Here is a 22,314-nt window from a genome sequence, read left to right as displayed (position 1 = left end):
ATCCTTCAGATCGTCCCTTCCCACTGACCAACCAGCAGCTGCAGAACACATCTTGCTGTCACAGGGCTTGCTGCTCTCCTGACCTGCAAGGCCTGTCCCCTAGCAGCTGCCCCCTCTTCCTGGAAATGATGCGGGGCACCAGCAGCCTCTCCCTGGGGGCTGTCCTGACAGCCCTGCCCCTTGCCTCCCGCTGCTGTATGGAACCCAGAACAGACCTCTGTACCTTTTATTTCTCTTTGTTTAGATAGCTGCTTCTCTGCTGGTGTATAAGCTGCTTGTGGGCAGTGGTGGGCTATGCAAGGCACATAGCAGGCTCTGAAAAAATGATGAATGAATGGCTAGCTTCAATCATTATTGCTATATCAATGACCACTAAAACATTTTTAAAAAATTTGGCTGGGCACAGTGGTTCATGTCTGTAATCCCAGCACTTTGGGAGGCTGAGGCGGGTGGATCACTTGAGGTCAGGAGTTTGAGACCAGCCTGACTAATGTGATGAAACCCTGTCTCTCTTAAAAATACAAAAAATTAGCTGGGTATGATGGGAGGCACCTGTAATCCCAGCTATTCGGGAGGCTGAGGTAGGAGAATTGCTTGAACCTGGGAGGCAGAGGTTGCAGTGAGCCAAGATGGTGCCATTGCCCTCCAGCCTGGGCAACCAGAGCGAAACTCTGTCTTAAAAAAAAAAAAAAAAAAAAAAATTAGCTGTACCTCTTTGTCTTTTCTACTTCCTGCAGCATAAAATATATGCGGTTAGAAACAAAACAAAATGAGAACAGCAATGACAAAGAGCCCCCAGCTTTGTCTCAAACCAGCTCCGCTGCTAACTAATGTGCTTCTCTTTTTCGGCTTCATCAAGACCAGAAACCTTGGAGTTACTTGATTCCAGCCTGCTTCTTATCTTTAAGATGCCATAACCTGTGCCTGTCCTCTCGACTTCTCCATGTCTGTTTTTAAAAAAATTAAATTTTTAATTAAAAATTTTTAAATATATTTTTTGAGACAGGGTCCTACTCTGCTGCTCAGGCTGGAGTGCAAGTGGCATGATCACTGCTCATTGCAGCCTTGGCCTCCCTGGCTTAAGCAATCCTCCTGCCTCAGCCTCCTGAGTAGCTGGGACTACAGGTGCACACCACCATGCCCAGCTAATCTTTGTATTTTTTGTAGAGATGGGGTTTTGCCATGTTGCCCAAGCTGGTCTTAAATTCCTGGGCTCAAGTGATCCTCCTGCCTCAGCCTCCAAAGTGCTAGGATTACAGATGTGAGCCACTGGGCCTGGCCTTCTCCATACCTTTTGCTCCTCTGCCATCTTCACTTCCATTGCCACTCTGCTCCACACCTCAATCCTCACCTGTGGCCAGTCTGTCCGGCTCGGTCTCCCTGCCTGGCCCCTATTACGTCCTATGACCCACACCCTGCTTGGTCAGTATTCTCCTCTGCCACAGCCCTGAGCAGCTGCTCACCTCCCTGTCATGGCTCTCGATGCCTCTGCTGGCCTGTGAAGGGCCAAGCCCTCAGTGCATTCGGGCTGGGACCCCAGACTTTTCTCCTAGTCCTCGCCATACCCTGTGCTGTGGCCAAGTGAAGGTCTTGCTCCTGGTTCTCATGTGCTCTTCCACCTTCGTGCTGTCTCTGCACATTCAGCCTATCTCAGTCCTCTTATTGTAAGTTCTGATACCTCCTCGATGGAAAGTGTTCCTTCATCTTCTCAGCCTGAAACCCTCTCTCACTTTTATCGGGAAACTTCTGCTCACCTCTTGTTACCGCATTATAAACAGATTTACTAGATACGTCTATTTGCCCTCAAAATCCTAGGTGAGAAAGGAACATCTCTGGGCATCAGAATTGGAGGGGAGGGGCTAGAGAGAATCTCAAAGTCAGAACTGTTAGGTTAGGAATGGGAGCTCCAGGGAGAATTGAGCCCAGCCAGAGCCCAGCCAGATAAAGGCACCAAGGGGCCCCTTTAAAAAAAAAAAGTTTCATTAAAGTATAACATTTATACAGAAAAGGCATACATCATAAGCATGCAACTCCATGAGTTTTCACAGTGAACACATCATGTGCCCAGCTCCTAGAATGCCCATGCAGCCATAGGAAGGTGGAGCTAGGACCAGACCCCTCCATGAAGCAGGGCTGCAGAGGCCCGGCACTTCAATGAAAAGTAATCCAGAAAATTGGCCCTCTAGCCCAGAGAAGCACAAGGAAGCCTGCCATCTTCCCAGGGCTCGGGAATGCCTACTCCCCGGCTGTGAATTTATACACCTGCAGGGAACAGGACAACCAAGTTGAGATATTCACACAAGCTTGGTCTAAGACTGGTGGGATCCCTGGGTCCTGGAAGAAGCAAATCAGAAAGGCCTCTTAGGGACCCTCCCACCACCCAGGAAGCAGAGAACTCTGGAAAAAACACTCAGTATGAATGAGCTAAAAAAAAAAAAAAATCACAATGGGCACTTTTTTTTTTTTTTTTAGACGGAGTTTCACTCATGTTGCCCAGGCTGGAGTGCAACAGTGCAATCTTGGCCCACCACAACCTCTGCTTCCCAGGTTCAAGCGATTCTCCTGTCTCAGCCTCCTCAGTAGCTGGATTACAGGCATGTGCCACCATGCCTGGCTAATTTTGTATTTTTAGTAGAGACGGGTTTCTCTGTGTTGCTCAGGCTGGTCTCAAACTCCCGACCTCAGGTGATCTGCCCGCCTCAGCCTCCCAAAGTGCTGGGATTACAGGCATGAGCCACTGTGCCCAGCCACAATGGGCACATTTAATCATGCAGTATAAGTGAAGAATGGAGGTCACTCAGAAGACACAGTTTTTCATTACCTACAAAGTTCTACATCAATCCGCCCTGGTTCCCCTACCTCCCGCTCTCCCTCTATTCAAGCCATGTGGGCTCCCTGCTGTTCCTTGACAGCCTTGTTATGGGGCTGAGTTGTGTTCCCCCAACAGACATGTTGACATCCTAGCCCCCAGGTACCTGTAAACATGAACTTATTTGGAAACAGGGTCTTTGCAGACGCAGTCAAGTTAAGATGGGGTTATTAGGGCAGGCCTTTAATCCAAAATGACTGGCGTCCTTCCAAGAGGAGAAGACAGCCTGTGACTGTGGAGGCAGAGGTTGGAGTGCTGCATCTACAAACTGAGGAAGGCCAAGGATTGCTGCCACCACCACGAGCTAAAAAAGGCAAGGAAGGATTCTCCCTTACAGGTTTCAGAGGGAGCACAGCCCTGCTGACACCCTGATTTTGCATTTCTAACTTTCAAAACTGGAAGACAACACATTTGCCTACCTGGTTTGTTCCAGCAGCCCTAGGAAATGAATACAAGCCTCAAATGTGTTCCAGCACTTGCTGGTCTCTCTGCTTGCAAGCCCTTCCCCAGACAACGCCCTCACTCCCTTTAGGTCCCTGCTGAAATGCCACCTTTGCAGAGAGGCTGGTCCTGACTGCACTACTGACCTTAGCAGTTGTGGCCTCTCTCCCTTCCTCCGCCTCCTTTAGCTTTCTTCCGGTCCCTAGCCATACCTGACAATATGTTGTATGTCTTTCATCTTTGTTGTAAGACGATCATCTGCCTTGCCTTCTAGAAGGTACGTTCCATGAGAGTAGAGACCGTCCAGTTCATTGCTGCATACCCAGTGCCTGCCACATGCCTGACAGAGTCTCCCGTATGTTTGTTTCATAAGCAAATGAGCTGTTTGAGAATGTTGTTTAGTTGTTTTCCTTTTCACTCTTTTATCCTCTACATGACCTAATGTTTTGCTCATGGTAGACGGTCAGGAAATATGCGCAGATGGATTAATAAACCTGTCACCACCGTTGGGCTGAAGGCTCTGTGTAGTGAAGAGGGGCAAGTCAAAACGCGTGGCATATTGGCCTGGATTTGGTTGCCTCTTTGTTGTAAAATGATTCTAGGGACAATTGATCAGATTTCTCTGAGTAATCATTATAGCTTACCATTTGTTACATGCAGCCACTGTTTCTCTTGCCCTGAATCCCTCCTGATTCCTCCCTTCCCCAGTTCTTTTTCTGATTAAGGAATCAGAGTTGAATAATCTAAACTTAGTTTGTGTAGCTCAGAGGTGCCAATCATGGCAAATAATGAATGAAGAGATTTCCCACCCCTTTCCCTAAAGCACTGAGCTGAAACCAACAAATTCATTTTATTTAGGATCACAGGCTGCACTGAGTGTTGTCTGTGACAGGTGAGTGCTTTATTCACTAATGAAGTCACCAGGCCCCAGACAAACCCTCTCCCTCCTGGTTGGGGTGCTCCTTATCTCCGTTAGCCCACACACTGTGCCTTTTTAGCCTTCTGTTTGCTAATGGAATTGATGTGTCATTTTGTTAAAAATATGTTAAGTCAGAAAAAAATTCATATTATGTATATCATATGGTTCTGCAAATTTCTTTAGCCTTTCAAGGGCTTTTCTGGTAAGCCTGTATTTAGAGTTCACAATTTCTGGGTTAAGGACTGTGTTTTCTACCAGTTTTGAAAAGGACCAACATAAAGCACATTTTATCTGCTTTCACTGCATAAGAACATAAAAATTTACTCACTGGAAAGCTGTTATAGTCAATGTTTGTAAGAAATAAGCCATAGATTAGGAATAACAATTGTTATGGTACTCTCTGTTGGGGAAAAAGAATGAAGTTCTGTTTTCAGTTATAACCTATGAGTTCTTAATATGTGCACCAGGCGGTTTTATACATGAGGAATTTTGAATGAGTTTTTAAAAGTCAGTAAAGGCACCTGTAATCTCAGCTACTCGAGAGGCTGACGCAGGAGAATCACTTGAACCCGGCAGGCGGAGGTTGCAGTGAGCCGAGATCGCACCATTGCACTCCAGCCTGGGCAACAGGGTGAGACTCCCTCTAAAAAAAATAAAATAAATAAAAAAATAAAAAATAAAAAAAGAAGTCAGTAAAAATGAACGTGCAAGATGTGAATAAAAGAAATGAAATGATGCTGATCCATTAAAATATTTAATCAAGTATGTCTTGCTAGTTCCTTAATCATTTCTGGACAGAAACAAATTTAACCCGCGCCAGCCATTGATTTTGTACTGGTGAGACCTGGCACATTTATGCCTTGTCACTAATCATCAGCGTTTGCCTGGGAGGGACCAGAAGCCCCCTTATCTCTACCCAGCAGGAGGGCCCAGCACCCTGGATGGAGGGGATGACTTTCTCCAGGGCCTCCCAGAGGGGACAAGAAGAGCCTTCATAACTTACACGTCTAACACCCCCCCGGCCATTTTATTCTCTGGCCTTGCCTACACATCTGCCAGCACAGCATTGCGAGGTGTGCAGCCTTTTAATTTAGTTTCTTTAGAAGAAACTAAAGTGTGCAGCCTTTTAATTTAGTTTTAGAAGAAACTAAAGTGTGCAGCCTTTTAATTTAGTTTCTTCAGAAGAAATGGGTTCAGGGCGCGCATGGTGATTCACGCCTGTAATCCCAGCACTTTGGGAGGCCGAGGTGGGTGGATCACTTGAGGTCAGCAGTTCGAGACCGGCCTGGCCAACTTGGCAAAACTCTGTATCTACTGGAAATACAAAACAAATAAACAACAACAACAACAAAAATGGGTTCAGACTGTAGGTAGAGAAGTATGTTATCCATGAAGATCACCTCTTTACAGGGCAACTTAAGAAGACTATAATTTTTGTTATGAGGGTAGAGAATTAGGCACACATATAAGGAAGGTGCGTTGATACCTGGAGGAGGTTTTACTGTGCTTTTCTCAGGACATCCGCTTGGATATGAAGATCATGTAGGTAATATGAAAAGCTATCCATTTAATTTGACATTTTGCATCGGGCTTATAAACATCAGGAGGACCAACTTTAATAAGAAATAAACTAATTCCATCAGTAGCACATACTTAAGCTACAGAAAACTGGGTTTCAGCTGAATCTAGACTCCATCTTCCCTGAATGTTCCATATGGCTTGCCCCCTTTGCTCAAATGTGTATAAGGCCTTTGCTCGAATGTGTGAGAACTCTGACCCACCTGCTTCAAATTGCATTAGTCCCTTCCCCTACCCTACCCCATCTCTTTTACCTTGCTTCATTCTTCTTTTGTCCTGAGAGGGAAGAAGAAGAGGGGAGGCCGTGGAAGGGCTCTATCATTCAAAATACTACATATTGTGATTATTTTCTGTGTCTCCCCTAACCCCTTGTAAGCCCCCGTCTGCTCTTTTCACTACTGTTTTCCCAATGCACATAGTAGGTGCTCAATATTTGTTCAATGAATACCGATGCCTGAGACCTTTCTGTCCCAAGGGCTGGTTTCCTACTATTCCACAATGCATTGAACATATATAGGCAGGGTGGGCTGGCGGAGGTGTAAGAATGAAATGTGCGCTTGTTCCTCCCCGTGGTCTCAGTGTGCGACCTTGGGGGCGGGGCGGGCGGCTAAACTAGGAAGGTGCGCGGATATGATGCAGACAAACCTCATCATACCGTGCCTCCAAGAAATACACTTGCCAGGCTGGCCTTCACTTTTCCTAATGCTCTTCTGTGAGTCTCACCTGTCAAATTCTGCTACACAGGGTGCAGAGAAACTGAATAAACCCTTTTTCTATTCTGAAAATAAAGCAAAACAAAACAGGATCTGCACACTTGTGCTGTGACTAGGCAGGCAAACTGGAGAACTGAGGCAAAAGCATCCTTATATCTAAATAATAGTAATGGAAACGTCGAAAAAAGTTATTTGCTGAGTCATGGCTGAGGATCCTGACTTCGCTAGTTTGGCAGATGCAACCAGGGCACGCAACTAGGAATCCAGCAGGTTTTGCAGTGACCTGCGCTGGTGGTGGGGAGCGGGCTTCTAGCTCAGCCCCCGGGCCCATTTTCACGCAGGGAGCGGCGTCCAGTTGGGGCGGGCTCTCCGCGAGGGGCGTGTCTCTGCCTGGCCTCGCCCGCCCCGGCCCGGCAGCGAATGAGCGGGCGCGCCGGGAGGGCGCGAGGTCGGGGGGCTGGGGACGCGCGTGGGGATCGCTACCCGGCTCGGCCACTGCTGGGCGGACACCTGGGCGGGCCACCGCGGGAGGAGCCCGGACTCGGGCCGAGGCTGCCCGGACAATGCGTTCACTCGGCGCAAACATGGCTGCGGCCCTGCGCGCCGCGGGCGTCCTGCTCCGCGATCCGCGTAAGTGGGTCTGTCGCGGCGGCCGCCAGGGCCAGGATCCCTGAGAAGGCGTGGGCAGAGCGGGCAGCTGGTGCCCGGGCCCTCGCGCCCGGGGGATTCCGGGAGCGGCCTTGGGGTTGCTGCGAGCAACCGGGCGAGGGGCATCGCGGAGGAGGGAGGGCTGAGGGCAGCACTCAGGGCTGGGAAGGCCGCGGGGAGGGCGCCCGGATCCAGGAGGCGCAGGTTCAAGTCCCATCGGTCGGCTGGGTGGCTTGGAGCAGTGGCTGGAATTTCCCAGAGCCTTGGTTATTGTCACTTGCAATAACCAGACTGTTGAGACGATTACGCGAGGGAAGGTATGTTATGGGCCTGCCATAGAGGACAGTAAGGAAGGCATCTTCATCATCACCACCATGGACATCTGCCCTGCAGTTCCCTCCCTGCTGAGGAAAGCCCATGGTCCTTGGTCCCTCTGTGCCCACTTCTCCTTCGCAGCAGGACCCACCGTGGGGCAGCCTGGGCTAGTGTTTTCTAGAGATATCTGTGGAACTTGTAAGACCCAGGAACAGCCTCCCACGTTTCTGATGCAAACCGTGAATAGGTTGTGACCACGGGATGAGCTGATGGGACTGTGGATCTCACACACCTGGCTGAGACAGCATTTCCAACTGTGACACCTTGAACAAGGCACCTAACCTCGCCAGAGCTTTGGTAAATGTACATTGAAATCCTAAATTTTTTTTTTTAAGGCTTGCCTTGAACATGAGCACCTTGCCTGGCACACAGGAGGTACACAGGCATCCTCAAGATGTCTAGCCATTCATGTAGAAGGCTGCCACAAATAAGATGCTTATTTAATGCATCTGAACGGTGACTGGACACAGACCGTACATATTTTTGTAAGAAGTCCATCAGTCTGACACCTACTTGGAGTGGAGAGAATCCCCTCTGAACCTCCATATCTCATTAGAGGTGCCTTTGTTAGGAAAATAATAAGGACCCGGTGTACAATGAGGCTAGCTCACTAAGGGCGCTGGGGGACAAAGGGCATGGTTTTTTAAGAAGAGGCAGCACAGTGCCAGTCGTGGGGCTGAAAGAAGTATTGAACTAATCTTTTCTTTCACTGACATTTCCTGTGGCAAATAAAGTCTGACAGGTCCTAGATTTGAGGTCGTGGAACAATATGTGAAACTTTAAATTATTTGTAGTCTAGGTTAAAAGTGGAAGGATTCAGAAACTCTAGCAGAAGTAGATTTGGAGTCTATTTGTGTTACAGACTGATTTGAAGGTGTAGTTATAATACTTCATCATTTTGGCTGATAGGAAAAGATCAACTTCTGTGTGAGAAAACGCTGAGGAGTATTTCTGAAAATGAGTTCTGAAAGTAAAAGTGGAAAAGCAAAGTTTTATGCTTTATGTATCTAGCATATTACAGAATTAGTAAGGAGCTTCCTGGGGTGGGCCATATATTATCTGTCTGTTTAGCTATCTATATAAATTATTTTTTTTCTTGGTGCCTTTTTCTTTCCAAACTTTAAACGTTTTGTTTGTTTTGTTTTGTTTTATTTTGTTTTTTTAAGAGATGGAGTATTGCTCTGTCGCCCAGGCTGGTGTACAGTGGTGCCATCATAGTTCACTGCAGCCTTGAAATCCTGGGATCAAGTGATCCTGCCGCCTCAGCCTCCCTGGTAGCTGGGATTACAGGCATGATCTAGTGTGCCTGGCCCTCCAAACTTTTTTTTCACTGAGCATATATTGTCTTATGTAATTAGAAAAACAATTCTAGGATAATAAAAGAGTTGTAGGGTTTACATAAAAGACATTAGAACATTTTGTCTCCATATCAGCAACTAACCAATATTTTAAAGCACCCACTATGTTTATTAATAGTTACAATATAGAACCTTATTTCTTTTGTTAATTTTTAAAATGGTGCATATTTTAGAAGTTCTTTTGAAGTAATCCTCATCTCCTATGTGATAGAAAAGTGCCATTATAGATTTCAGTACTTGTGTATCTCGCCTTCTACCCTCTTCTGCCCACCCGCAAGGATCCAAAATATTAATTTGGTTTTGAAGAACCAGTTGATATTTAAGAACTTTTTTTTGCTGTTTTTCCTTTTTCTTTATTTCTTTTTGCAACAACATGAAGTCATAACTTAGGAACTTCTTAAGTCATAGGTATACTTCTGAATGATCACCTATTGGATTTGTCCAGGAATTATGAAGTTTGTTTTTTGAGAGTTTTTTTTTTTTTTTGAGACCGAGTCTCACTCTGTTGCCTAGGCTGGTCTTGAACTCCTGAGCTCAAGTGAGCCTCCTGCCTCAGCCTACCAAGTAGCTGGGACTACAGGTGTCCACCACTGCAGGAGTTATGAAGTTTTGTTTTCCTTTTTTTTTTTTTTTTGAGATGGAGTCTCGTTCTTTTGATTGGCTGGAGTGCAGTGGCGTGATCTCGGCTCACTGCAACCTCCGCCTCCCAAGTTCAAGGGATTCTCCTGCCTCAGCCTCCCAAGTAGCTGGGACTAGAGGCACGTGCCACCACACCAGGCTAATTTGTTTGTATTTTTAGTAAAGATGGGTTTCACTGTGTTAGCCAGGATGATCTCGATCTCCTGACCTGTGATCCGCCTGCCTCGGCCTCCCAAAGTACTAGGATTACAGGCATGAGCCACTGTGCCCGGTGAAGTTTCGTTTTCTTATGTCATCTTCTGTTTTGCTGCTTATCTCTCGGTTTGACCATTTTTATTGTTTGTAGGCCTTCTTTTTTTCTTTTTTTTTAATTGAACAAAATAGAGATAGGGTCTCTCCACATGGCCCACGCTAGTCTCAAACTCCTGGGCCCAAAGAGTTCTCCCACCTCGGCCTCCCAAAGTGCTGGAATTACAGGCGTGAGCCCCCATGCCCAGCCTGTTTGTAGGCCTTCTAAAGGTAGATCAGTTATCTATGTAAGGAGGAGGGGCAGAATTACTTGGTCTTAGTTCATAAATGGGCAAGTCTATACTATTGGATATTCTTCACCCCTTTGCTTAACCACATGCAGTGTGGCAAGGCATTGCTCTTGGGGCTGGACATATTTTTCCCCTCTTATCTTCACAGCAGCCCTGCAGAAGTAGCCTTATCACTGTTTTGCAGATGAGAAAAGCAAGACTCGCAGCATCTCAGTGAGTTGCCCAGGCCCAGCCATACAGCCTCTTGGTCCCGTGTGGGATTTCTGCTCAGATCTCTCTGGTTTCCGAACACGTACTCTCTACGCCACGCAATGCTGCCCGTGCCATCAGATTCTCTTCAGCTGTGAGCTGAGTCTTTTCCAGAGTCTCAGTTGGCCCTTTGAATGTTTACTTTAAACTCCTTTAGCCCGGACAAATGCTAATTGTTTGGTAGGAGACACTCTTCATTTTTCTAGAATCTTCAGATCATTAGGGGAGAGGAGTGTTTTGGATGAGTCCTCGAAGGGTGAGTGTATTAACGAACCTGAGTGGAAAGGGTCCCTTGGTAGCAACATCATTCTCCTCTCTGAGAATCTGGTGAACCATGGAGAAAATAATTTTGTAAGTAGGACATGGTAATAGTTAAGCGGCTTGAAAAGCTACTAGCTTCCAAATTTATTAGGAAATCCTCATCTACTAGTTGGAAAATCTAGTTCCTCCCCACTGCTTCCTTCTTCTTCTTCTTCTTTTTTTTTTTTGAGACGGAATCTGGCTGTGTCACCCAGGCTGGAGTGCAGTGGTGCGATCTCGGCTCACTGCAAGCTCCGCCTCCCGGGTTCATGCCATTCTCCTGCCTCAGCCTCTCGAGTAGCTGGGACTACAGGCACCCGCCACCACGCCTGGCTAATTTTTTTTTTTTTTTTTGTATTTTTAGTAGAGATGGGGTTTCACCGTGTTAGCCAGGATGGTCTTGATCTCCTGACCTCATGGTCCACCTGCCTTGGCCTCCCAAAGTGCTGGGATTACAGGCGTGAACCACTGCGCCCGGCCTTTCTTTTTTTTTTAACTCCTTAAATTTTGTGTAGAAACAAGGGTCTTGCTATGTTGCCCAGGCTGCCCCCAAATGGCTGGGCTCAAGCGATCCTCCCACCTCAGCCTCCCAAAGTGCTGGGATTACAGGTGTGAGCCACCACACCTGGCACTCCTTCCTTTTTTTAGGTTTGAAGGAGGAAATGTCATTTTATTACAGGTTGAGTACCCCTTATCCTGAATGCCTGGGACCAGAGGTGTTTTAGATTTCAGATTTTTTTTAGGTTTTGGAATATACTTACAGATTGAGCATTCCAAATCTGAAAATCTAAAATTCAAAATGCTCCAGTGAGCATTTTCTTTGAGTGTCATGTCAGTGCTCAAAAAGTTGCAGGTTTTGGAGCATTTTGGATTTTGGATTTTCACATTTGGGATGCTAAACTTGTACCAGCAGTCAAATTGTGGAATGCCAAGGTTTTATTCTCATACCCCATGGAATCTGATGCAATCTCACTCATATAAGGAATTAGGGACACTGCAGCATGATTAGGAACCTGGTTAAATCCCACGATGAAGTTCAGAATTAAACTTATGTAAAAAAGGAGATGTGAGTTGGTTTGAGCCTTGGAATTGAATTTCTTTTTTTTTTTTTTTTTAAAAACACCAACTCGAACCAGATGGAACTGAACTTCTTTATGGAATCTTTGCACTTCCACTTTGAGTTAGTAAAGATTATTCAGCATAAACTGACATAATTGGCTCTGCTGGGAATGTGCACAGTCTGGGTGGTTGGAAATCTAATGGCCTGGAGATATAATTCTCTTATATTTTACAGACATGCTAGGTGATAAAATCAGAGCAGGTATAGTTCCCGTCCTCTAGAAACTGACAATTGAAACTAACACCAGCACTAATCACATGGTGGACACTGCAGAGCGCTTCACTCTTCTGCTCTACTCCTTACGAGAATCCCTGTAGCAAGGTGTCATTTTACAGGTGGGGAAACTCAGGCTCAGGAAGACCTGGCCCCAGGTCACATTGCTAATAAGTGGCAGAGCTGAATTCAGAGTCAGAGCTGCTTGACCCACAGCCTGAATTCCTCCTCAGGGCACCTTTGCCTGTTAGGATGAGGAGGGCAGAAGGAGACTGATCGCAAGCTGGTTTCTAACCAGCTGGTTTGAGAAAGGGGAAGAGGTCATGTGCATAGCATCAGGCGCCATAGTAACCACCCTCTCCCATGGCCATCTTCAGTACTTCCTATATGGCTTCAGTTTCATTTCACTGGCTGTTTAAGGACCAGTACTCTTCATATGACAGCTGAGTATGGCACATGATCTCCTCAATTCAGGTGGGTTCTTCAGGCCCACTGCCACCTCCTGTGGGGCCCAGGACAAGGGTATACTTGAAGGCACATATATGGTATGTGGGATATAGCAAGCTAACAAACTGGGAAATATGTTCTGTCCTCCTATGTTGACAAATAGACCTTGATCACAACCTGGAAGGGTGAGCTCTTGAACTCTCTGAGCTCCTGCAGAAATGTAGAGGCCTTTGGAGAGTTGCCTCTGACTCACACGCTTTCCTGCTTCTCTTCTTGCCGCTGGCTCTTTCTGGCCTTGTGGGAAGCTTCACACACAGCCTAGATGGACTCTCTGGTCTTCATGCCCAGTTCCACTCTTGCCCCTGCAAACAGCTACCCCTTGGCCACCATTCGGGTCAAGACTTGATGCACTGATGACAACCTCCTTCAGGAGGATGGATCCGAAAAGATGCCTGGACAGACCCTGGGAGTAGGTGTGGAGCTTGGGGGACAGGGAATCCTGGGGCGCTGGGAGCCTGGTCTGGCACGTGGGATGTGGACTCCTGGGGTGGCATGTCTCCTTGGTGGTAGACACTGCATACCCCGCGGGGTGGGGTGCAGTGGGAGGAGGGCCAGAACAGGCCCTGGGAAGCAGAGGCCCCTTGTCAAGGTTCAAGGGCAGCACTGGGTTCTCAGCACCAGTGCTTTCCGAAGAAGGCTTGGAGGCAGAAAGGAGAACTGCAGCTATTTGAAAACCCGCCCACTTGCCACTCCCGAAATCGGCGGCTTTTCACTTTTCTCCTTCCACAGGAGCAGCACGCTACTGTCAGTCATGTTGGTCTCATGCAGGGGTTCTTGTGAGGGATTGTATCAAAATCTGCAGCCGAGGTGGGGAGAGGAGGTGTGTGTAGTTTCTAAAATGCTTCTCTGCAGGCTGTCATCGGCCATCCTAGGGGAGCGATCCTCCACCCCATCCCCTTGGAGAGGCCTTAAGTTCCTTTACCTGCCTGCAGAGAAATGCTAGGAAAATCATTTCTGCCATGGCATCTCTTTAAATTTTAAAGTCAGGAATTATGCTCTGAGGACCTCTTCAGAAGAAATTACTTTCTAGCTAGATTTCATGCGAGCACTTTAATTTTGTCACAGTGGCGTCCACCAGCTGGAGGGTCTGTCAGCCATGGAGGTGGAAGTCAGGTGCATCTGCAGCGGCCGCTGCCACAGAAACAGCCCAGCATGCCCAGGGTGCAAAACCTCAAGTTCAACCGCAGAAGAGGTATGAGTCTAACATCAGGTACAAATAAGAATTTCTCTTTATCGATGCAGACACCAGTAGACACAAGCTGCCTAGGAGGAAAGGTGCTGGGAAAAGCCAGTGTGGAAGGAGCTATTTTCTTGGCTTCCTTTCAACAGCTGTTAAACCATAGATTTTACACCCTCCTTCCCCACTGGATCCTTCCCCGCAAAAGCGCTGTTGTTAAAAGACACAGAGTTGAGTACAAACAGTCTGCAAATTGTGTCAAGAATTTGGTTCTGGAATATGTCATATAACACAAATTATATATGCTGGAAATGTATTTACGAACCTAACATAATTATGCCTATGAAATGTATGTTCTGTACAGGATAACGAATAACTGATCTACCAAGAATTTCTATAGGAAACTAGAGTATTGTTTTTCATCCCTTAACATAGTGAACGTAATTGTAAAGGAAGTAATAGGATTTATCATCTATTAAAGAAGTGAAGTACATGTTTCATACCTCACCTCTTCTGTTGCTGGTGGCTGGCAGCAGGCATGGCATTGTTGCAAGGGTCCTCTTTAGTAACAGGAGTCACAACTGCTCCCAAGTCTTCCTCTGTACAGAGGCAACAGAAGACTCTATAAAGGGAAGTTATCGAGATGAGTACATAGAAACAGTACCCTTTAACATCAGGCAGAGTGAGAGAAAGTAGCTGGGACCTATTTAACTCCGTGACCTTTCTGCTAGATCACACATTGTTTGATGAAAATTATACAGGTATGAATATATATATATATATATATTTTTTTTTTTTTTTCTTTGAGAGAGTCTCACTCTGTCTCAGGCTGGAGTGTGGCGGCACAATCTCGGCTCACTGCAGCCTCCATCTCCCGGGTTCAAGCAATTCTCATGTCTCAGCCTTCCGAGTAGCTGGGATTACAGGCACACACCACCACGCCCGGCTAATTTTTGTATTTTTAGTAGAGATGGGAATTCACTGTGTTAGCCAGGCTGGTCTCAAACTCCTGACTTCAAGTGATCCACCCGCCTCGGCCTTCCAAAGTGCTGGGATTACAGGCGTGAGCCACCACACCCAGTCATTTTTTTTTTTTTTTTTTTTTTGAGAAGGAGTCTTGCTCTTTCACCCAGGCTGGAGTGCAGTGACTTGATCTTGGCTCACTGCAACCTACACCTCCCAAGTTCAAGCCATTCTCCTGCCTCAGCCTCCCGAGTAACTGGGATTACAGGTGCATGCCACCACACCCAGCTAATTTTGCATTTTTAGTAGAGACGGGGTTTCACCATGTTGGCCAGGCTGGTCTCGAACTCCTGACTTCAAGTGATCCACCCACCTTGGCCTCCCAAAGTGCTGGGATTACAGGCGTGAGCCACCGTTTTTATTTTGAGAAGGAGTGTAGCATCCTTGAACTCCTGGGCTTAAGCGATCCTCCTGTCTCAGCCTCCCAAGTAGCTAGGACTACAGGTGCACACCATCACACCCAGCTAATTAAAAGAAAATTTTTTTCTAGTAAAGATGGGGTCTCACTTTGCTGCCTAGGCTGGTTTTGAACTCTTGACTTCCAGCAGTTCTCCTGCCGTGGCCTCCCAAAGTGCTGGTATTACAGGCATGAGCCACGAGCCACTGTGCCTGGCCAAAACCAAAATTTTCTTATTGTGTGTTTATTATTTTTTGCTATATGATCATGGGTGTGATGATTGAGTGCTGTGTAACCTGAGGTTAGTTGGGGATGGGCATTAGATACCTTCTTCATCTGGCAGCCTGCCAAGCAGGGCCCATTCCGTTTCTCCTTGCCCGTCCCAGCCCCTCTCCCCACCTCAGCCATAAGTACTGAGGGTTGGGGTTTGATAGAAACTGGAGAACTGATTCAGTTTGGAATCCTAGAAGAAAAATTATTTCATTTGTATGTTATTCTAGTGGCAACTCATTAATATAAGTAGGCTTAATATTATTAAAATTAAATGAAAATTTTTAAATTCTACTAAGTAACTTTAGATCATATTTGTATAAAATAAATGGGATCATTTTAGAGAATACAGATAGGCAAAAAAAAATACTTTAAACATTATGAATAATCTTACCACCCAATATTTTGTCTCTCTCTCTTCTTAAAAAAAAAATAGAGACGAGGTCTTACTGTGTTGCTCAGGCTTGAACTCTTGGGGTCAAGCAGTCCTCCTGCCTCAACCTCCCAGAGTGCTGGGATTACAGGTGTGAGCGACCAGCGAGGCCAATTTTGTCTGTATGATTATTAATATTCACTCTGTATGTATTTAGCAAGATGTGACCATACTGTACATCATATATTTATAATGCCCTCTTTTTATTTACTTTATCATCATATAAATATTTGTCTATATTATTTTAGTAACCGAAGAGTATTTTATTAAGTCATAAACTACCCTGTCCAACATTCTGGGACACGTAGGTGATTTCTAGTTTTTTAATATTAGAAATGGTGAAGCAGTGAGTGTCTTTGTGGATTCTTCTGATGGCAGTCATTATGAAGGCATTGCGCTGCTTAATGCTTGGGCTGGACTAGACTGCAGTACTAGAGTAGATACTACACTAGGCTAGGGGTTGACAGATTAGTTCTGTAAAGGGTTAGGTAGTAAATTTTTCAGGCTTTGTAGGCCAAACTCTCTCTTTTGCTGCTATTCAACTCTGCTGTTGTAGTGTGAGAGCAGCCATAGATATTACATAAACAATGAGGGGGAGCTGTGTTCCAGTAAAACTTTATTTACAAAAACAGGCAGTAGGGGTGTATGTGTGTACACAGATTTAGTGCATGGGCTATAGTTAGCCAAATTCTGTTCTAGAGGCATCATAGACCCACAGGCCAATCATGTCTTAGAGGTTTAATGAAGAGCTGGGATCTTATTACTTTTTCTTGAGGCTGACCATATAGAGTAGAATAGAATTATTGTTTATTAACTGACAAGCTTAAGTTTCTGTTACGTACATTTAATATTTCACGGAAAAACCTTGTATTTTGAGAGTCCTGGGATATAAAAATGGCAAAATGTTGAAACCTTTCCAAGTGAGAAGTTTTAAATATATTTTGCTGTATACACTTTTATATTGAAACAAATGGAACATGAACGTTCAGACTTTGGTCTCAGGTGTGTTCTATCTGGAGGGAGAGGAGATGGAGACCCTTGACTAAAGCTTTCACTTCACATTCTGGAATAGAGGGGTGTCAGACTGGGGCTTACTAATGCGCTATTCATCATGCACAACACAGTTTTGAATTAAGTGCATGTGTATTTAGGTATTTTCAAGTCGTGTGCGTCTCTTTCATGTGTAAGATCAACATGCGTTTGCAAAACCATGAGCAGGGCAGAGTAGCATCCCCTTTAAAGCCACTCTTGTTCTGAGCTCAGGTGTTATAGATGAAAAACAGCTCTAAATCCCATTTGCACACTGATACCCTCTGTGGCTTAGGTAAGTCTTTTAGCCTGAGGTTTTTGAACTAGTAATCTGTTAACTGGCAGCAATCCATGGGAAAATGCACTTAATTTATTGTGAGTCACAGATTTTGAGGGCGAAAGACAGGATCCCAGGAGAAGACTGGTGGTCTAAGTAGAAAGATTAAAGGAATATTAGTTTCACAAAATAATGCATCTGGAATTTTCAAATATCAAGGAAAGAAAACTCAACACACCCCTGTTAATGCAGTTGTAGGACTCGAGCATGGAAGAGTTATATAACAACCACATCTTCAGTGCAGTTGCTTGGTTTTTTTAAGAAAGGGATTAAGCCCTCTTTCTCTAAGACAGTGATTCTCAATGGGGGAAGGGGGTATTTTTGCCTCCTGGGACAAACTTGGCAATGTCTGGAGACATTTTTGGTTGTCACACTGGGTTGGGGTGTGTGCTGTCGTTGTCTACAGGTAGAGGCCAGGTATGCTGCTAAGCCTCCCGCATTGCACAGGGCAGTTCTCTACAACAAAGGACTCTCCAGCCCCAAACGTCAGTAGTGCTGAGGTTGAGAAACCCTGGTTGAAGGCAATGATGTGAAAAGGGACCTTAGTTAATCTTTATAATGGGGTCTAAATGAGAAAATCCCTGACCTCATTGTAATGCCATATTTCTCCTTCCCCAGGAATTGATTCGTATTCTGAAAAATTAGGTTGAGAATTCAGATTTTTACCTTATCCACTTACAACAGCTTTGATCAAGAAAACAGTTTCCACCTGTTTATATTTGACATACCCTGCTGCCTTACATTATTGCCAAATGTTGTTAATAACTGTTTAAAAATTGCCCATTAAGATGTCATCATAAGCCTGGGGCAATGGCTCACACCTGTAGTCTCAGCACTATGGGAGCCTGAGCCAGGAGTTTGAGACCAGTCTGGGCAACATGGCGAGACTCTGTCTATATAAAAATTTTAAAAGTTACCAGGCATGGAGGCATGTGCCTGTGGTCCCAGCTACTCAGGAGGCCGAAGCGGGAGGATCACTTGAGCCTGGGAGGTCGAGGATGCAGTGAGCTTTGTTTGTGCAACTGCGCTCCAGCCTGGGTGACAGAGTGAGACCCTGTCTCAAAAAAAAACAAAAACAAAAAAGATGTCATCATAGTATCATTGGTTTTCGAGCACATAAAGAATGTTTTTCTATACAGGCTCTGTCTCAGCAGCATTGGTTTAGTCACTGCAGTAGTCAGAGGTAGTCTGGTGTAGGAGATTCAGGAAGTAGACCCCTCAGCATTCATAATAACGGTGTTTAGATAAACTTCAGGCTGGTTATTTTTCAGCTGCTTTATTGAAAGTGAATAGAGGGTATAACCATATAATGAAATATTATTTAGCAATAAAGAGGAGTGAAGTGTACTGATTCATGCTACGACACGTAGCATGAACATTTTATGCTGAGTAAAACCAGACACAATCATGAACATTTTATGCTGAGTAAAACCAGACACAATCATGTGATTCCATTTCTATGAAGTGTCCTGAATCGGCAAATATATAGACCCAGAAAGTAGACTAGTAGTTGCCAGGGGTGAGAGGGGAGGGAATGGGGAGTGGCTTTAATGGATACAAAGATTCTTTGTGGGGTAAAGATGTCCTGGAGTTAGATAGTCGTGATGGTTTCCTGCCCTTCCTTGTGTATTAGAAACCTCTGAATTGTTCAGATTATGGTGAATTTTGTGGTATGTGAGTTATATCTCAATTTTTAAAAATGAAAACAAGATGAATGAATGAATGGGAGAAATGCTCCTTGTTCTTTAGTTCCCCAGTTATTGCCATCCCATGGCTACCTGTTCATGGGGACACACAAGGTCTTCTAGTGGCTCCTGCCAGCGTGCCAGAGGCACCTGGTCCTGCTCTGGCTTCACCTTGCCCTCTGGCGGGGCTTAGGAGTGGGGAGCTCCTGGCCTGGCTCACTTTGGGCTGTGTTGACTCCGGAGCTTGATCTGGATTTTAGGTTTACATTTTTGCATAGTACTTTGTTTTTTTTAAGTTTCCAGAAGCTGCTTGACCTAAAACTTGTTATGGAGCTCTGCTTTCTTTTTGCTTCTTCCTGCTCATTCAGGGGTTGATTCTGTAGCCTGGGACTAATTCGAATGTTAGCACCGGTTCTTGCAGGAATTATCTACGCAGTGAATTTACATGCAGGATGGAGAGGAGAAGTTTATCATAACAGGAGCCATGGGTGAAGGAATAGAGGGAGGTCCTGGAGAAGGAAGCAGAGGAGCAAGCAATAACTTCAGTCAGTCCTGGTGTGGTGGCTCACGCCTGTAATCCCAGCACTTTGGGAGGCCGAGGCAGGCTCCTGAGGTCAGGATTTTGAGACCAGCCTGGCCAACATGGCGAAACACCATCTCTACTAAAAATACAAAAATTAGCCTGGGTGTCTGTAATCCCAGCTACTTGGGAGGCCGAGGCAGGAGAATTGCTTAAACCTGGAAGGCGGAGGTTGCAGTGAGCTGAGATCGCACCACTGCACTCCAGCCTGGGTGACAGAGTGAGACTCCATTTCAAAAATAAAATGTAAAAACTAATTTCAGTCAGTAGTCATTTAATTTAATAATTGACTAAAGAGACAGGAGCAGATGCAAGAGTGGGGATGGGCTGGTATTTGACTGTGGAGGTTTAAAATTATGGGGGAACCCTGCTCTGTGTAGAGTAGAACTTACCATGTGCCAGCACATGCTAAGTGACTGAAGATGTTACCCACTGAATTCTCAAAACAGCATTTTGAGTAGGTAGTGGATGCTATGTTTTCCAGATGAGGAAACCTGAAGTTGGGAGAGGTCAGGTAACCTCTGTATTCATATGGCATTCACATGTACAGGTGCTTTAGCCGCAGGACAGTTTTAGATTTCTACCTTGACTCCCAGTGCCTAAAGATTCGATCTCTGTTCAGGCTGAGACTTTAAAAGGGAAACATTTCCAGCGGAGTGAAGACTGATATCATGGATTAAGCCAAAAGACAAAGGTCCGAGTCTGAGCTGGGACCATGGGGAACTGGAGGCCACAGATGTCCCCGAATAGGTATCCGTGTGATGGCAGTGAAAAGAGCCGTAGTATTTACCTTTGTATGGAACAGATTAGATAAGAGTTTGCTGGCTGAACCAAGATTCCACCCTGGAAGAAAATAAGAAGTGTAAGAAATCAACCGTTGTATTTTATTTTATATAGGAAGCCGAAAACTGGAATATTAATGCTAAACATGGGAGGCCCTGAAACTCTCGGAGATGTTCACGACTTCCTTCTGAGACTCTTCTTGGACCGGGACCTCATGACGCTTCCTATTCAGAAGTGAGATATATATAAACACCTTGATTATAACCTTGGCACTACATTGACATGTGTCTCTCAATTCTGTAGTTTCAAACCAGTAAATAGTTTTAATGCGTATCTGGTAATGGTTAAACAGCAGCATTGTTTTCTATTGGATATCAGAAGGATATGATATCAGAAAATTGCAGGGGGAGAGAGCAAATAAGTTAGTAAGGATTCTCCTTGAGCTCTTTGCTCCCCAGAGCCCTGGAAGTTGCAGTTGTCTTGACATAGCCTAAGTACCTTTAAAGATTTTTAAAGATATATTTGTACTTGGCACTTAACGGCTGATTAACACTCAGGGAGGCAATGATTATTATTCTTTTGTACTATAAATATGGATTGTTGCTGCCCTTTTCCTTTCATCCTTCTTTCCCTTCTTCCTTCTCTCCTTTTTCTTTCAAAATAGATTTTTATTATGAAAAATTAATACATGCATGCGATAAAAACTACAAATAATATAAAAGTAATTACAGTAAAAGGCAAGTGTCCCTTTCACCTTGCACTCCCAGTTATCCATCTGGAGGAAAGTGCTGTTATATCCAGAAATAGTCTGTGCATATCCAAGCATACACATACATACACACAGACACGTGCACATACATACATACACACACACACACACCCTCCCCCACTTTGTTACACAAATGTGGAGGTACTTATGTACTATATTTGAAACTTTCCTTTTTTTTTTTTTAAATACGTATACATGTGCCATGTTGGTGTGCTGCACCCATTAACTCATCATTTACATTAGGTATATCTCCTAGTGCTATCCCTCCCCCCTCCCCCCACCCCACGACAGGCCCTGGTGTGTGATGTTCCCCTTCCTGTGTCCAAGTGTTCTCATTGTTCAATTCCCACCTGTGAGTGAGAACATGCGGTGTTTGGTTTTTTGTCCTTGAGATAGTTTGCTGAGAATGATGGTTTCCAGCTTCATCCATGTCCCTACAAAGGACATGAACTCATCCTTTTTTATGGCTGCATAGTATTCCATGGTGTATATGTGCCACATTTTCTTAATCCAGTCTATCATTGATGGACATTTGGGTTGGTTCCAAGTCTTTGCTATTGTGAATGTGTAGACTTAACACTGTATCTTGTTTCATAACATTATATCAATATATAGGTCTGGCTCATTTTTTAATTACTATTTAGAATTGCATCTTATGGCTGTAACTTAATTTGTTTAATCCGTGCTTCATGGTGGACAATTAGGTTGTTTACAGTGTTGCAGTGAACATTCTTGTACATGCATCTTTGCTCCTATATGCAAGTGTATCTATAAGATTAATAGACTTTATTTTTTAAATTAAGAGAAATGTCTACTTCATTTGTCTTATATCCTAGTTCTCATTAGGTGTGGGATCAAAATGTGTCACGCTAGTAGCTAGCACACGTCCAGGGTTCTCTGCATGGGTGTTGTGTGTCCTGAATCTTCAGGGTGTGCTACTGGAACAGCTTGTGGAGCACAGCTGGATATTCCTCAGAGAGAGTACAGCTTTAGCTCCTTATTCTACAACAAGAGAGCTGGCTATTGTCAATGACCTCAAGCTTCTGTTTTAAAGGCTTAATCTTGTTAGGCTCTCTAAAATTTTGCTTATTTTTTTTTTATTGAGTAGAAAACATTTCTCAAGTTGCTAAGGTGGAATAAAATCCACTTACCTGTATGTTAAATGATTTAGTAAGCTGGCACCATTCATCGCCAAACGCCGAACCCCCAAGATTCAAGAGCAATACCGCAGGATTGGAGGCGGATCCCCCATCAAGATATGGACTTCCAAGCAGGGAGAGGGCATGGTGAAGCTGCTGGATGAATTGTCCCCCAACACAGGTATGGTGTTTCTTCATTAACATTTAACTAGATTAGTTCTTTC

The 22,314-nt window shown here is 44.9% G+C and overlaps 1 protein-coding gene across 6 annotated transcripts in view; it reads left to right on the top strand.

The window, feature by feature from the left end:
- Positions 1 to 6,907: 6,907 nt before the first annotated feature.
- The window catches only part of FECH (ferrochelatase), a 37,418-nt gene continuing 22,011 nt past the window's right edge, over positions 6,908 to 22,314 (top strand). Inside the window, exons 1-4 of one of the 6 annotated variants that reach the window (XM_054461228.2) lie at positions 6,908 to 7,150; positions 13,534 to 13,660; positions 20,297 to 20,416; positions 22,123 to 22,271. In XM_054461228.2, the coding sequence (XP_054317203.1) occupies positions 7,084 to 7,150; positions 13,534 to 13,660; positions 20,297 to 20,416; positions 22,123 to 22,271 (463 nt within the window). In that variant the 5' untranslated portion in view covers positions 6,908 to 7,083. Of the gene's footprint in view, positions 7,151 to 7,735; positions 7,841 to 10,995; positions 12,882 to 13,533; positions 13,679 to 20,296; positions 20,417 to 22,122; positions 22,272 to 22,314 lie in introns of those variants that run through there. The other 5 variants (XM_054461227.2, XM_054461230.2, XM_063653739.1 and 2 more) reach the window with 5 other exon arrangements.

The sequence above is a fragment of the Pongo pygmaeus genome, chromosome 17 (genome assembly GCF_028885625.2).
Source record: "Pongo pygmaeus isolate AG05252 chromosome 17, NHGRI_mPonPyg2-v2.0_pri, whole genome shotgun sequence".
Classification (NCBI taxonomy): domain Eukaryota; kingdom Metazoa; phylum Chordata; class Mammalia; order Primates; family Hominidae; genus Pongo; species Pongo pygmaeus.
Note: the sequence above shows the minus strand (reverse complement) of the source record. Positions and strands in the feature narration are given on the sequence as shown.